The sequence below is a fragment of the Ceratotherium simum genome, chromosome 39 (genome assembly GCF_057802395.1).
Source record: "Ceratotherium simum simum isolate JZ-2026a chromosome 39, ASM5780239v1, whole genome shotgun sequence".
Classification (NCBI taxonomy): domain Eukaryota; kingdom Metazoa; phylum Chordata; class Mammalia; order Perissodactyla; family Rhinocerotidae; genus Ceratotherium; species Ceratotherium simum.
In genome coordinates this window covers 2,452,235-2,467,498 of record NC_141938.1, presented here as the reverse complement: position 1 = coordinate 2,467,498, position 15,264 = coordinate 2,452,235, and the positions used below count along the sequence as shown (strand labels likewise).

Genomic DNA, 15,264 nt, shown 5'->3' with positions numbered 1-15,264 from the left:
CACTGTGTTATTTTCCAGTGCTGTTCCACAATTTCTACAAGGATATAAAATTTTAAACGAAATGAACTAATAAAATAAATGCAGGACCAGAAGACCTAATTCCTTTCCCTACCTGAACCTGAATGAGGTGGAACAGTCCAGGAAATTTAGGCAAGGGCAGAGTCATGAAGAAAGACATCTTCGTGATCCTCGCGCCGTCTGAGGACAAAGTAGGGCACCTCTTTTCTTGCTCGTAAGAACAGAGCCGAGTAAAGAGAAGCTGAAGACCCTAGAGCGTCCCGGTTTCCTCTCCTGACCCTACTGATAACAAAGTGGGCGACCTCCTGCCACTGGGATCCTTAGTTTCCCCCACTTGTCAAATGGGTATAAGAATAGTTTGCTGGGTTAGAGATAATCCAAGTTAAGCATTACCAAGCCTGCCGTAAATTGTTCTTTAAAAACGTGGCTTTTACCCCGCGAGGCTCAAGGCGGTCCTTTCACTGTATTCAGCCCCACCCTAAACCAATATTTACTGAATTTACTGAATCAACTAGGGCTTTAATCCCAAAGGACACCCTAGCCCTTCCCTGAGGGACATTTTGGTGTCGGGAGAGGCACAAGGTCCATTTTTGCCCCAGCCTGGAGGGGAACAGGTTTCTCGGCCCACTTCCCGTTGACAGGCAGTCCTGGCTCCGTTCATTCATGAAAAGCAGGTACCCAAAATCACTCTTGTCGAGCACTGGGCCCTCCCAGGCTTGGGAAGGGTCGCCTGGCACCTAATTCCACTCGGAGACTCGGGGAAGACTCCCTAAAGGAGCAGCTGGATTTCCATCTCAGCCGGCGCTGCTGAACAGAAACCCGGCTTGACACACGTGCGGAAAGCCACTGCCTACGCATGCGCATTGGCCTTCCCTCGCGGACCCTGATGCCCTGGAACTACAAATCCCGTCTTGCCGCGCGCCCGCGTCGCCGCGCTTACGAGCTCCGGCTAAGACTCAAAACCTGGGGGTCTGGAGACCGCCCCCGGTGGTGGGCGTTGTGCAGAAGGAAGAGTGAGATCGAGGGGTTGGGACTGGGTTTGGATTTTTCGGGAGGGGGTGCGAAAGGTAGGAGTTTTCTGCTCAGGGTTGGGGATTGCCCCAGATAAGGGTCAGGCGGGCAGCGAGTAGATGCAGGAGAGAATTTGTTAGTGCTCACCCCCTCCTTTTAATATGTCAAGTTTCCAGCGGCCTTGCGAAGCCTCGGGAGAGGGAGTCAGGCAGAATAAAGTGGCCCCTGCTGCCTGTGTGGTCCACAGTACTGGCCCTCGTGTGATCACGTAAGTCTTTCTTCCTCTCCCCAGCTGGTGGATTTAAGTAGTGAATCGAGACCCCCCCACCCCCCCATTTCTTAAGCACCTACCGCCTGTCAGGCGGTTTCCAAATGTATTTCTCACAACAGCCCTGTGCACGGCAAGCTTACTTCAACGCAACTAGAAGCGCTCAGTGCAAAAAGGACACTCAAGCGGCTGCTGCCCAACCGTGAAGCTGAGATGGGAGACAAACTCCTCTCGGTTTACAACAGCCGCCCTGCCTGAGCATCTCCTCAAGCTATGCCCGCGTTCAGAGGTTAGCATTTCTCAAACACGGCCCCAAACACAAGCCAAACTGCTTCACTCGGAGAAGCAATGACAGCTGTTTTAAATACTGTCAGGGTTAATGTTGACTGTATGAACATTGCCCTTACTTTAGAACTTGGCTCTAGAGATGCTTCTGTAATTTACCCCTATTTTCTAGATGAAGAACCTGAACCACAGAAAGGCTAAGTGACTTACCCAAGATCACACAGCTAACAGGCACCAGAATAGTTTGAAGCCAGGGCTGTGACTCACCACAACCTGAATTCGATTCTCCTCCGGCTTCAGACTTTCCCCAGGTCAGGGCTGGCGAGCGTGGTGAAGGGGGGTGCCTAGACTCCATCAGCTCCTCCTGCCTCCTGACACTCCAGAATAGAGGCTGAGCTGCTGCAGGGGTGACCTACTTCTCCCACTGTGTTTCTTTTTAAAGATCCAGCCGCTGCTGGTGGCTTTGAGGGAGGAGGCAGAGGTGGCTCAATTGGCTTCCTATGTCCCCTCCCCCCACACTACCTCCCAAGGCTAAAGTCACACCTGGGCCAGCTCAGCATCCCCAAAGTAGGAGGGAGAGACCCTCGAGTGATGTGGAAAATAACCACACCAGCCTCACCGTTAGCAGGAGGGACAGGTCCTGTTCCGAAGCCTGCTTGCTGGCTCTTCCACCACGAGCCAGGCGCGCTTTCAGCTTGGGGGCTTTGCACCTGCTGTTCCTCCGGCCTGGAACACTTCCAAGGACCATCTTCACTGCCTGTCCCACTGCCTGTTCCCTTCAGAACTTGGGATAAATGTCACCTTCTCAGGGAGGCCATCCCTGACCAATTTAAAACTGCCGTCTCTCCCACTCTCATCCCGGTCCCCCGTTCACACTTTATTTTTTGCCAAGAGAATGTATAATTATCCAATGTGTTCTGTTGTACTTTGTTTCTCGTGTTTCCCCCACTAGAACGGTAGCACCACCAGGACAAGTCTTCTCTGTTCTGGTGCTCGGTATTGGGAACACCCCACCTCAACCCCTACAGGCTGCAGCTGACAGTCTGAGGCCCAGCGGTGCTACTTCAGCCCTCCTCCCACTGCCTTCACGTCCCAGGTGGCCCGCGGTGCCCGCCGTGGTCCTCCCCGATGGAAAGGGGAGGGAGGCTGGCCCTGGGATGGGCAGGAGTGCTGAGCTGCATGGCATTCGTGCCTGGAAAGTCCTGGGAGGTGAGGCCATGTCTGGGGGGCCCAGATGTTGCTCCAGGTCTAGCAGGTTTGAGAAGGGGTCAGGACGTAAGGGCATCTTAAAATATTTGTGGGCTCGTTGGAGAGCAGGCAGCTTCCAGCTCCACGAGGATGAGCAGCAGGCCAGGAGGGCACAGAAGTGCAAGGAGCACTAGAGTGGGCACTAAGGGAGTCAGACTTTCCTTAGGACACCCTGTCCCAACGTGTCAATGATCCTGTTCACAAGGTGGGACAAACAGGCCCCTCTGAGCTCCTTCTGATCATACGTACAACTGCAGCCTCCCTGGAAGGGCCGCGAGTAGCTGGCAGGACAGAGAGCCCTTCCCCCGTGTGCAGCAGCCCCACTGGAACCCGGATCCTAGCCCTCATCACCTCCTCCACTGCCAATACCCCATTACCTCCCCTGCCCCACCATGGCCTCGGCTCCTCCTTCTTTCCGGTTCTGCCCCAGCCTCCCTCAAGGAGATCCTGTTAAGCTATAAAACACACTGTGTTGCTCTTTAGCTCAAAACCCCCAAAAGGCTTCTTCTCACTAGGAATGAAGTCCCAAATTCTCACCCTAGCACGCAAGGCTCTGTAGATAATCCACTCACCTCCTCCCTCACCCGTCTCCAGTCAGATGGGCCTCCTCGAAGCTCCCCATCAGGGCCACTCTCCTGCCTGTCTTCACACTGCTGTTCCCTCAACCTGGGACATACTCCTCACCTCCCTCAGGTTTCTGATCAGATGTCAACGAAAACAGACACCCTCTGGGCAGCCTCTGCCCTGTACTTCTTTGCAGTCACCACCCAAAATGGATTCCCCTCTTTGTCTGTTCCTGTTTCCTTCCACAATTTCAGGGAGTGTGCGTGGTCCCTTCTGTTCACTGCTGTGGCCCCGGGGCCCAGAATAGCCAGGGCACACAGGTGTTCGTTACGTGTCTGCCGAACGAACAAACGAACAGCTCTCTGTGAAGAGACACTGCACATAAGGAGCAACAGTGGGGGGCAGTCAGGGCTGTGGGGATATGGGTCCTGATGAGAGTCCAGGCCTACAGGAGGGGACACACCCCTGTCCTCCCAACGCCCGCAAAGCCCCCCCTCGCTGGGCCAGACCCAGGCTTTGGTGGGTGCGGTGGCAGCAGACGGGGGAGGGCTTAGGATAGAGACAGTGAAGAAGGCAGACCCAGCACACAGCTCCGGCACTAAGTCAAGTTCTTTACTTCCCAGAAGTGATGGCTAAGGGCAGGGAGGGGAGGGCAAGAAGAGGAAGACAGAAAGAGCCAGAGAGAGCGAGGGGGTGGGAAAAGAGGGGACAGTAAACCACTGTTCTATGAAGTCTCAGGAGGCAAGTGCTCAAGGTAAAAAAAGAGTCCCGGAGAACGGTCCACGGCTGCGGGAAGCGTCTCGGTTTCCTTCTGTGTATAAGTCCTTGGGGGGAGGCTGTCGCCGCTGCCGCTGCATTAAATAGTTATGTACATCGCAGAGAGTCCCAGGCCGTGGGCAGGCGGGGAAGGGGGTCATTTCACCAGGGGCCGAGTTTTATCATCGTCACCGCACTGGTGGGCTTTGTACTTTTTCACCTCTGCCATGTACTTGGCCCATGCGTCACCTTTACTTGTTAATACCTGTTGGTGGGGACACACAGGGGGTCGGGAAGGGGATGCCAGGGAGGCCAGGACCCATGGTCAGGACTGTCCTGAGACAGCGGACCCACCCCCAGCGTGACCCCGGAGGTCCTGGGTTGGAAGTCAAGATATGCAGAGTCCAGGTAGCTGGGACTGTGTTGAAAGCCCTCCTCCCCCACCCAGCCCACCCATCCAGGCCCAGACGCTGGAGAGGGAGGGTCAGGGCTTGTTGGCCAAGCAATGAGGCCGGAAAAGCAAGGCAACCTGGGCAGCCCCCCACCCCAGCCTGCTCACCTCATCCTCCGTCTTCTGCTTCTTGGCTACTATTCCCGTCTTGAGGGCTAGTTTGTTCCCGCCTCTGCGCTTGCCCACCTGGGTGAAGGGACAGAAGACTGCTACGGTTACAGGAGCCGGGCCCGCCCTTGGCGGCGCTGAGGCCCACCACACCTTCCTAGCCCGGCCCGGTGGCCCGTCCCGACGCCGCGCCCAGCTCCGCCAGCCGGCCGACCTGCGCAGCAATCAGAGAGGAGCACACGCGACTCTTAGCGCCTGCCCCAGGCCCATGATGCCCAGGCAGTCCTGGGCACCCAGGCTGCCCTCCCAGGGAGCGAGATGAACCCCCACATTGGCAGGGACAGGCTCTGTCCTCACTCTCCAGGCTGAAGCCTCCCCCAACCCTAGCAGGAATCACACAGGCAGCAACAGCTCCCTTTATTGAGCATTTACTGGATGCCAAGCCCTGTGCCAAGTGCTTTGGCTGGATTATCGCCTTCCACTTTTACAGTTACCCTAAGATGAAGATTACAACCATCCCCGTTTTACAGGTGAGGAAACATCTTTGAGAAGGAGAGACCTGTACTCTAGTCATGCTGGCAGCAAACAATGGAGCTGGATTCAGGTCAGGTGGGTCTCAGCCACAGAGCAGCATCCGTAACCATCAAGAGACGTTGTCTCTCCCCTGCACCTAACCTGGCCTGGCTTCTTTAAGGGGCCTCCTGCAGTGGCCCCTCCATGAACAAATGAAAAGGGCAGTGACAATAGCTGCTACTCTTGCTCATGGAGGGGCACTCGGCCTCCACCTAGTTCTCACACCAGCCCAGGTCCTAACACTTTCCCTTCCTCCAACACAAGTCTCAACTCTGGACTCTCATCCTGGTCCTCATCTTCTCCCACCCACTGGGGGCTTCCTGAGCTCCTGGGGCTGCAACAGGCTTTCCAGGCATCATCCCATCTCTGCCCCTCAACCAGGCATCAAGGGGCCTGCACTGCTTCATTATTGGCAGATGAAGACACATGACCCCCCCCTCCACGTCCGTTATTCTCAAGTCAACACTTTTTTCTCCACACCACAGGGACTTGATCTGAACACTAGAGACAAAACAAGTTCAGAGCTGACAATCAATACAGATGCCATTTATTTAGCCTAGAGTTTCTCAACCTGGCACTAATGACGTTTTGAGCAGCATCATTTTTGTTCGAGGGGGAGGGTGGTTCTGTGCATTGTAGGATGCTGAGCAGCGTCCATGGCCTCTACTCACAGATGTCAGTAGCACCCCACTCCCAATTCTGACAACCAAAAACGTCTGCAGACTTTGCCAAGTGTGAGGATGGGGATGGGGGAATCATCCCCAACTGAGAACCACTGGTTTAGCCCTTCCTATACGCCCCTTTGCTAACCGCTTTTCCAGGATGGCCTCACTGAACCCTCATCACAGACGAAGATGAGATGAGATCTAGTTTTGTAAGTAGGGAAAATGAGGGTGGGCCAGCCCAGCTCCACGAAAGCAGCGATCTTGTCTATCACGTTCACCACGGTATACCCAGCACCTAGCAGGATGCCCAGCACAAGGTAAGGCTCAATAAATGCACACTGAACGAATGAGACTCAGGGAGGTCATGCAAATTTCCTAAGGTCACACAGTAAGTAGTCTGAGTCTCTAATCACACAGCTCGGACTCCAGATTTGAATTTGCCCCCTTCCCCAAAGTGGGAGATGGTCCCAGCATGCAAAGTTGGGTGCCACTCAAACAGCAATCCTGGTATCCTGGTTTCCCCATCCCCGGAGCTCTGTTTCCAATGCAACTCCCTCCCGCTCCTGGTTCTTGCGGGCATGCTCCAGGGGTCCCCACCTCCGCCCCCCGACCTCTCTCGTCGGGAATCCAGGTTCTGCATGCTCAGCGGGTGACCCGGACGGCCCCTCATCGGGGCCGGAGGGTGGATGCATCCTGACCCCCTCTCTCGGGCCCCGATTCCCCCTGCCAAGGCAGGCCCCGGCGCCCGCCCCCACCCCCGCGGCTCCTTACGAAGCTGAGCGTGGGGCCCGGGCCGCCCTTCCTCTTCGGATCCCCGGGGCCCGCGGCGGCGGCGGCCGGCTGATCGGGTCGCGGCGGGCCCGGGGGCGGCTCCTCCTGCCGCTGCCGCTGCTCCTCCTCCATCTTCCGCTTGAACAGCTCCAGGAAGCTGCCGTCGTTGGCGAACAAGTTCACGCCGCCCGACACTGGGCTCGAACCCGCGCCCGACACGTCCTCGTCCCCGCTCTCGGGCGACGTCCCGGGCCCAGACTCAGCCCATCGACTCCCGCCGCCGCCGCCGCCGCTCGCAGGGCCCGGCGCCTCCCGGCCCGGAGGCTCCGCCCGTCTCCCTCGGGCAGCCATTTTGTCGCCAGGTGCCGCGCAAAGGACTCCGGGAAGGCCGCTCGGGCCCCGCGCTTGGCGCCGGACTTGCCTCGTCCCGGGCAATGCATGCCGGGAAAAGCGGTCCGGGCCCCCCAACCCAAGGCGTCCGCAGTGGGGGCGGGGCATGAGGGGCGGGGCGAGTGGGGGTTAAGACCCGACGCGGCTGGCCGGCTGGGGGATGCCCAGCCCTGCGGATGTTTATAATTCAGCTAGATTTGGGAAGGCGCTACGCAAGACATGGTCTCCCCGGGAATGGGACCATCGAGAGGGACTGGGGCTATAGCCGGCTCTCCGGAGTGAGATTCCCGCTTGGGACCGGGGGCGCGTTAGCTTTCCGGGGCTAGACTCCCCTCTGGCACCAGGGATCATCTCAGTGAGGGGAGGGACCCCGTCTGAGGCTGTGTGTTCAGCTGCCATCTCGGAACCTAGGTCCCTAACTAGCCTCAGACGGGGTCCCTCCCCTCACTGAGATGATCCCTGGTGCCCTCAAATAGAACTGAGGGTATCTCTGGATTAGGTACCTGTCCCATTTGGGAATAGGGATACGCTGGCTCTGTGAAGCTGGGGTCCTCATCTGAGAATCAAGGTATTGTTTTATGGCCTAGAGTACTCAAATAAAGCCACGGAAATTTCTAGGCTGGAGTCCCCATCTAAGGTTGAGTGTCCCCCAAGGGCCTGGGACCCAGCTTGTATTCCTGCCCAGGGCAGAGGTTCAAACAGGGAATTCGCTGAACTGGAGCCTCCCCCTCGAATAGGGAGCCAAGTGCAAGGAAGTTTTCGGGAATAGTGTTCCTACTACGACAAGGAGCGCAGTTGCAGGTGTGGTCCCTGCCCTGGCCTGCCCAGCATGGGGGTTCAGGGAGCACTGGACGGGCTCTGCGGACCTTGCCTACCACTGGAGTCATTCTCCCTCTAACTCACTCGCAGCCCCAGGACTTGTCTCCAGCCAACTAATCGGTTCATCTATGATTGGTTTGCGTCAGGAACCAGGTGGCTCACAGCCAATCGGATAACAGAGGAGACGAACCTGAGGCGATGTCGGGACCTAATTTGGAGAATAGGGAGGAAATGATGGACAGGTAGTTAAGCCTATGGAGTCAGGCCATGGCGGACCTCGAATGTAACTTCACGGAAAGGGCATGAACCGGGTGTTTAGCTGGTTGCTAAGGCGAGGTTGGCGGTTACCGAGACTTGAGAGTGATTGGTGAAAGTAAGAAAAGATGTAGCCAATGAAAGGAGCGCTGCAAGACTTAGGGACCAATCAGTGGAGGGGAGTAGCCAGGAACGTACCAATATATTAATAAGGCAGGGGGAGTCTTTGAAAAAATGTAGACAAGAAGTCGATAAAGTGAACCCCGGAAGCGGAGGACATAGGAACTATAGCTTCTATTAGCTCCTAAAAGTCAAGCCAAGAGGAGATTAATTCATGTTCCTAGCCTTGATGGGGATGTGCTAGGCAATTTCCCCTGTAGGTGCTCTGCGTGGTGTGCTCCGCTTGATCACGTGAACCGGTTCCAAGATGGCGGCAGGGGTGGCCGGGTGGGGGGTTGAGGCAGAGGAGTTCGAGGATGCGCCTGATGTGGAGCCGCTGGAGCCCACGCTTAGCAACATCATCGAGCAGCGCAGCCTTAAGTGGATCTTCGTCGGGGGCAAAGGTGGCGTTGGCAAGACCACCTGCAGGTAAGAAGGCTGCGACGGGGGCCGGGAAGACGGGTGGGATGTACCACGGGGCGAAGGGGAGGCCGGAGACCGGCTCTTCCACCCCGAGCCGGGCAAGGGGGCTGGGCCGGGGTCTTCCGAGTTCTGCTCCCTGGAAGTTCCCTGGAGCAAATGGAAGATACCTCCTGAATGCAGGCCTGGCACCCTCTGAGTTGGACCATCCCCTTTGCGGCTCAAGGGCCGAACCACAGTGTACCCAACACACGTGGGCGGCAGAGCAATCAGCTGGACCGTACCAGAGTGAGCTCAGAGTAGGGGGAAGGGCACCGGGGCGCACTATCCTAGTCTAGTGAACCTTGCCATTCTCTGCCCACGTGGGGGTGGTGCTGGAAGGCGGGGAAGAGGACACGTGATAAGACTCCCATTCCAGCCTCTTCAGCTGGGAGGAAGTGGAGGGCTCCCTGGCGCAAATTATCGTGGATAAGTGGATTGAACCATCCTGAGTTTAGCAGGGGGTGCAAGGGATCCCTTAGCGTTGAGGGGGGCACAGGATCAAACTATGCTGGCTGAGCAGCTGGACCATACCACTCTGTGCCAGCAAAGCAGCAGCAGGCATCAGGCCAGAGCGACTCAGCTGAACCTTACCACTCTAGCCAGTTGGAGGGGACAGTAGGTGAGGTGAGAGGGTCCCTCTGCAGGCACTGAGGCTTGATCCCACAGTTACCCCTACTCTCCTCTCAAGGCCCCTGTTGTTCCGGGTCCCGTGTTCCTGGGACCCTCCATCTCCCCGTGCAAACCTAGGGAGCAGAGCCTGATCCCTCCGTCCCCGGCTTTTGACCTTTCCCTTGCCCAGCTGCAGCCTAGCAGTCCAGCTGTCCAAAGGGCGGGAGAGCGTTCTGATCATCTCCACTGACCCAGCCCACAACATCTCCGACGCATTTGACCAGAAGTTCTCCAAGGTGCCGACCAAGGTCAAAGGCTATGACAACCTCTTCGCCATGGTGAGTGGAGCAGGCTCAGCTCCCCACTCTGGCAAAGGCCCCTTCAGGCCCTTCCCGTGGACGCCCACCCTCAGCCACTTTGTCTTGCCCATGCCACATCCACTGTCTCTCCAGTTTCACCGCTTCCTAGACATACCCACAGCGGAAGGAGTGAGGAGGGTTTGCGGAGCAGAAAGGAGGCCAGAGTGACCTGAGCTTAGTGAGCAAGGAGAGGGGAGGGAGACATCGGAGAGGTCACTCAGAGCCGCGTAGTGTGGAACCTCGCAGACCACTGGGAGCAGTTTGGCTTTGAGTCCAAGTTTAATGGGAAGCTGTTCTTTTTTTTTTGTGAGGAAGATCAGCCCTGAGCTAACATCCATGCCAGTCCTCCTCTTTTTTTGCTGAGGAAGACTGGCCCTGGGCTAACATCCGTGCCCATCTTCCTCCACTCTATGTGGGACGCCGCCACAGCGTGGCCTGACAAGCAGTGCGTCAGTGCGTGCCCGGGATTCGAACCCCAGGCCGCCAGCAGCGGAGTGCACTTAACCGCTAGGCCAAGGGGCCGGCCCCTGAAGCTGTTCATTTTAGGCAGGGCAATGTCATGGCCAAATTCATTTTTCAAAAAGTTCCCTGTGGCTGCCATGCAGAGATTGGATTGTAACTCAAGGATGGAAGCAAGGAGACTGGGGCAGTGACCAGGCAAGAGACGATGGCAGCCTGAACTCAAGTGGGGGCGATGTGGTCAAATTTGAGATGTGTTCTGGAAGTAAAGCAGTGTGGCTGCTTAGTTGTAATGGGTCAGGAAAAGAAATGAGTTAAGAACGTCTCCTAGTTGGCTCCCAGAGCAGCTGGGATGGGGAAGACTAGGAGAGGGGCAGGTTTAGAAGGGAGAGGTCAGGAATTCGGCTTTTGCCACAGTGAATCCGAGGTGCCCACTGGACATTCAAGTGGAGATGTTAGGACGGCGTCTTAGTTAGATGAGCCTGGAGCTTGGAGGAGGTTGGCGCTGATTTGGGGGTCATTGTCCCAAGGGTGGTATTTAAAGCTGTGTGAGTGGAGAAGAGCGTGAGAGAACAGAGAGGCCTGGAAACAACGCAGGGGCACATCAGCATTAAGGTCCAGCAGAGGAGGAGGAGGAGCTGGGGAAGGAGACCAAGAAAGAGCCAGCGGTGAGGTGGGAGCAGAGCCAGAGGGTGAGTTCCTGAGCTCCAGCGAGGCAGAGGGACTCACGCAGAAGAGGCTGTGGCAGGCACATCAGATTTAAAGAGCTCACCCTGGGAACGGGGGCAAAAGCCTGCCTGGAGGGGGTGAGCTGAGGAGGTGGAGACGGAGACTGCCCTCATGGGAGCTGAGAAGTGAATGGGCCATCGCTGGAGGGAGATGGGAGTCAGGGGTAGGGAGGGCTTTTTTATGCTGACGCAAATGCTCCATCAGGGAAGGACAGTGATGTTGCGGGAGGGAGCAAGGACGCTGGCAGAGGACCGGCCTCAGGCGGGCAGGAGCTCCGTCCAGCACACAGGCTCAGGACTTGGGCTCCGCCAGGGCCAGAGATGCCGAGGCAAGGCGGGGGCCTGGGGCACGTCCTGGGGGGAGATGAGGGTGTTGGCAGCGGTGGCTTCTCTTTCTCGCCGAGACCCCAGGCAGGGCACAAGTCTCATCAGAGAGCAAGGGGCGAATGGGACAGAGGGGGTTGGGGAGGGAGAAAATGTGCCATAAACAGCCCCAGGGGCAGACTGTCTGGATGGTTGAGTGCCTGCTGGAGATTTGTGATGGGGAATGGGGGGCAAGGTGGGAGTTATTGGTCAGGTGTGTTCCCCCGACATTCACCTCAGCACAGTGACCCCAGATAGCTGAGAGTCACCAGGTGGGGCTTTGCCAGCCACAAAGGGAAAAGGGAGTGTTTGCAGAGGCCCCTGTGGAGCCCGGGCTGGAGAAAGGTACTGGCCAAGAGGGACACTGACAGTGAACAAGGGGGCGGGGGGAGGGGACAAGGTGCCCAAAGAGGCTTCAACACTTGAGGTGGGAGGCCGGGAGGCCAGGAGGCCCGGGTCAGAGCGTGCAGTGGGGAGCTCAGAGGGCCCCCGTGACCGATGGGTGGGCAAGCCCCCTGCGGGGAAGTGACCTCTGACGCCAGCAGGGCGGGGGCTGCACCACGGGACCTGTGAAGTCACCCAGAAGAGGTGCCACAGGAGGAGGAGAGAGAGGGAGGCCCCGAGTCCAGGATGGGCCAGGAACCCCAGGGATGGTCATCCCTCTGTGGATTCCACACATGTGTTGAGGCCCTGCTGTGTGCCAGACACTTGTAGGCGCTGGGGCCACAGAAGTTAACAAGACAGAAAAGCCCCTGCCCTCATTGGGCTGACATTCTGGTTGGGGAGACAGATGATAAACATAAAAAATAAACCATGTGGGATGTGAGGCCGGGCTGAATGTTGAGGAGAAAGGAAGCGGGGCAGGGGGGCTGGGGCTGCCCTGTCGGATGGGGTGGTCAGGCAAGGCTCAAGTTAGAGGGCGAGCTGGAGGCAGTCAGGGACTGGGATGGAGGAACAGCCAGTGCAAAGGCCCTGCAGCAGGCTCTGGCTTCCCTCTGGGGGCCCTGATCACAGTTTGCAATTTTCGTCTGTTTGTGAAATGGTGTGACAATTCGTGCAACCGCATGAGCTCTTAAGTGCCTGAGGGAGGGCCATGGCACCTCGGGGGTGTCCCCAGCCATGACTTGATGAAGGGCCTGAGGTCGGGGCCCTCCACGGGCACCCCCTGGCCCAGTGCCCAGGTGGGAAGGCACTGGCAGTAGCAACAGCCTGAGTCTCGACCCCTCGGCCCCCAGGAGATCGACCCCAGCCTGGGCGTGGCCGAGCTGCCCGATGAGTTCTTCGAGGAGGACAACATGCTGAGCATGGGCAAGAAGATGATGCAGGAGGCCATGAGCGCCTTCCCGGGCATCGACGAGGCCATGAGCTACGCAGAGGTCATGAGGTCAGGCCCGGCCAGCGGAGCGGGAGAGGCCCCGGGCTGGGGCGGACGAGGGAGTGGAGCAGGCTGACCCCCATCTCCCCGCAGGCTGGTGAAGGGCATGAACTTCTCGGTGGTGGTGTTTGACACGGCACCCACGGGCCACACGCTGAGGCTGCTCAACTTCCCCACCATCGTGGAGCGGGGCCTAGGCCGCCTCATGCAGATCAAGAACCAGATCAGCCCCTTCATCTCACAGGCAGGCGGGGCCCCGGGGCGTCCAGGAGTCCCTGAGTCCCAGTGGGCCCCCAGCCCCCAGATGTGCAGCAACGAAGGCCTTTCCCACCCACCCGCTCTCCGTCGGCGCTTCCCAGTGGGTGGGCTGGATCTTCGCGGGGGAGGACTGTCCCCCTACTCCACAGCACTCGGTGTCCCCACCCCCGCCCACGGAGTGCCCCAGACAGAGCTTGAAAGTGCGTATTCCAGAGCCCGGTGGCCCAGGTTCCAATGCTCTGCACTCTGGTGACAGAGCTGTGTGACCTCAAGCAAGTCACTTTACCCCTCTGGGTTTCACCTTCCTTGTCTGTCAAATGGAGATCATGTGAGTGCCCCCGTGGGTTGTTATTAGCATGACAGCATGGCAACCCCGATGCCCCCACACTTCTGCACACCACCCCAACCCCCAAGGTCTACACATGGGGAAACTGCGGCTCCGGGAGGTCAAGCCCCTGGCCACAGTCCCCCAGAAATGGCAGAGCTCGGATCTGACCGCTGTGGTCTGCTCGAGGGCCCACGCCCTTAACCAGTGGGAGGTATCAGGAGTGTCCCCCGGGCGGTTAGTGAGCCCTAACCAGGGGGTGTAACGGGCGCCAGGGGAGCCACGAGCCCTCCCCCGTCTCCCCACAGATGTGCAACATGCTGGGCCTCGGCGACATGAACGCAGACCAGCTGGCCTCCAAGCTGGAGGAGACGCTGCCCGTCATCCGCTCGGTCAGCGAGCAGTTCAAGGACCCTGTGAGTCGAGGTCCAGGCGGCGGTGGGGGGCTCGGCGGATGGGGACAGGGCTGGGAGCTGCCCTCACCGTCCTGTCCCGCACCCGGCAGGAGCAGACGACCTTCATCTGCGTGTGCATCGCCGAGTTCCTGTCCCTCTACGAGACGGAGCGGCTGATCCAGGAGCTGGCCAAGTGCAAGATCGACACGCACAACATCATCGTCAACCAGCTCGTCTTCCCTGACCCTGAGAAGCCCTGCAAGATGTGTGAGGCCCGCCACAAGATCCAGGCCAAGTACCTGGACCAGGTGCGCATGCCTGGCTGCCCGCCCAGCCCCGCACCTCTGACCCTGGGAGTCAGGGCCTGGCTGGGGCCCACCGACCATTGACTCGATTCTCTGACCTTGTGCTCTACCCCACCTTCTGATCCTCTGCCCTGGCCTCCTGCCCTCCTGCCCTCCTCCAGATCCTTCACCCTAATTCTGGCTCGAGGACTGGCTGGCCTGGGTACCCGTGACCCTGGGGAGTGGAGGGCCAGCGCAGTGATCTCTGACCTCACTGGCGCCACACCCCGCTGTGACCCTGTGAAGCCTCTGCCCCATGTTCTCTCCCTGACCCTGGAAGGTCCCCAGCCCGACCCCTTCCATCCTGCCCTGCGGCCCCCTGACCGCTGCCTTCTGTCCTCTGCCCTCTGCCCCCGCTGCAGATGGAGGACCTGTATGAAGACTTCCACATTGTGAAGCTGCCGCTGCTGCCCCACGAGGTGCGGGGGGCGGACAAGGTCAACACCTTCTCCGCCCTCCTCCTGGAGCCCTACAAGCCCCCCAGCGCCCAGTAGCACGCCGCCAGCCCCAGCCGCTGCCATTTTACACCCACCCTCCAGCCCCCGCCGGGGCACAGTTTGCACAAAGTCCCCCCATAGTACAGGGGGAGCCACGTGGGGGGCAGGAGGCGGAGAGGGAGTCTGTTCCCCCTGGTGGGGCTGGGGGGCTGAAGCTGCCCCCCACCTCTCCCCGCCTCTCGCCCCTCAATAAAATGATCTTAAACCACTGTGGATGTTGATATAGGGGGTTGGCGGTCAGCGCCTCCATGTGCAGTTGCACAAGTTGTTCACTGCACAAAGATGTCATGTCTAGAGGGGCACAGTCACAACAGAGACCTAATAGAGATGTGTATTTATTATGGTAGTTTTGGAAGGAGGGTGTTTTCAGTAAGGGGTTGCTTTTTGTAGCTCTATATGGGTAGAGGTGTTCCTGCTGGGGCTGTGAAGCCTGGAGTAGAAGAGAGGGGCATCGGCCCACTTCCTTCGAGGCTCAGAGCGTGGGAACCAGGAGGCCCCTCAGACAGCCCCGGGCTGGTGGGAAGCGGATTAGGCCGGCAGCAGGCCCACACTGCCTGCTGTTTGGTTTGGGAATTAGTGGGCGCCCTGGGCAGAGGCTGGGCCTGCCAGACTGGGGATTAACAGTCTCCACCCCCAATTCCTGCCCCCATGGGATGGCATCAGCCCCTCCCCGCACAGGGCTGCCACAGGGGGACTGCTTAGGGGCAGGATGGCAGAGGACTCAGGCCAAGGGGCCCCTGGAGCCCTGC

The 15,264-nt window shown here is 58.6% G+C and overlaps 2 protein-coding genes across 3 annotated transcripts; one reads left to right on the top strand and one right to left on the bottom strand.

Annotated features, from left to right (window-relative positions):
- Nucleotides 1-3,985: 3,985 nt before the first annotated feature.
- TRIR (telomerase RNA component interacting RNase) lies at nt 3,986-7,101 on the bottom strand. 2 transcript variants are annotated; one of them, XM_004442535.2, is made up of 3 exons: nt 6,719-7,090; nt 4,710-4,787; nt 3,986-4,415 (listed from the first exon to the last, which is right to left on the bottom strand). In XM_004442535.2, the coding sequence occupies exons 1-3, from the start codon at nt 7,067-7,069 to the stop codon at nt 4,308-4,310; spliced, it is 537 nt and encodes a 178-aa protein (XP_004442592.1). In that variant the 5' UTR covers nt 7,070-7,090; the 3' UTR covers nt 3,986-4,307. The 2 variants fall into 2 exon arrangements, with proteins under 2 accessions (XP_004442592.1, XP_087281514.1); XM_087425388.1 differs by lacking the exon at nt 3,986-4,415 and having other exon boundaries at nt 4,711-4,787; nt 6,742-7,101.
- A 1,449-nt stretch (nt 7,102-8,550) lies between these two features.
- Nucleotides 8,551-14,724, top strand: GET3 (guided entry of tail-anchored proteins factor 3, ATPase). Its single transcript, XM_004442536.3, has 7 exons — nt 8,551-8,770; nt 9,603-9,750; nt 12,557-12,705; nt 12,790-12,940; nt 13,588-13,695; nt 13,785-13,982; nt 14,381-14,724. Exons 1-7 carry the CDS (start codon nt 8,610-8,612, stop codon nt 14,510-14,512), a joined length of 1,047 nt encoding a protein of 348 aa, XP_004442593.1. The 5' UTR covers nt 8,551-8,609; the 3' UTR covers nt 14,513-14,724.
- The last annotated feature ends 540 nt before the right edge of the window (nt 14,725-15,264 follow it).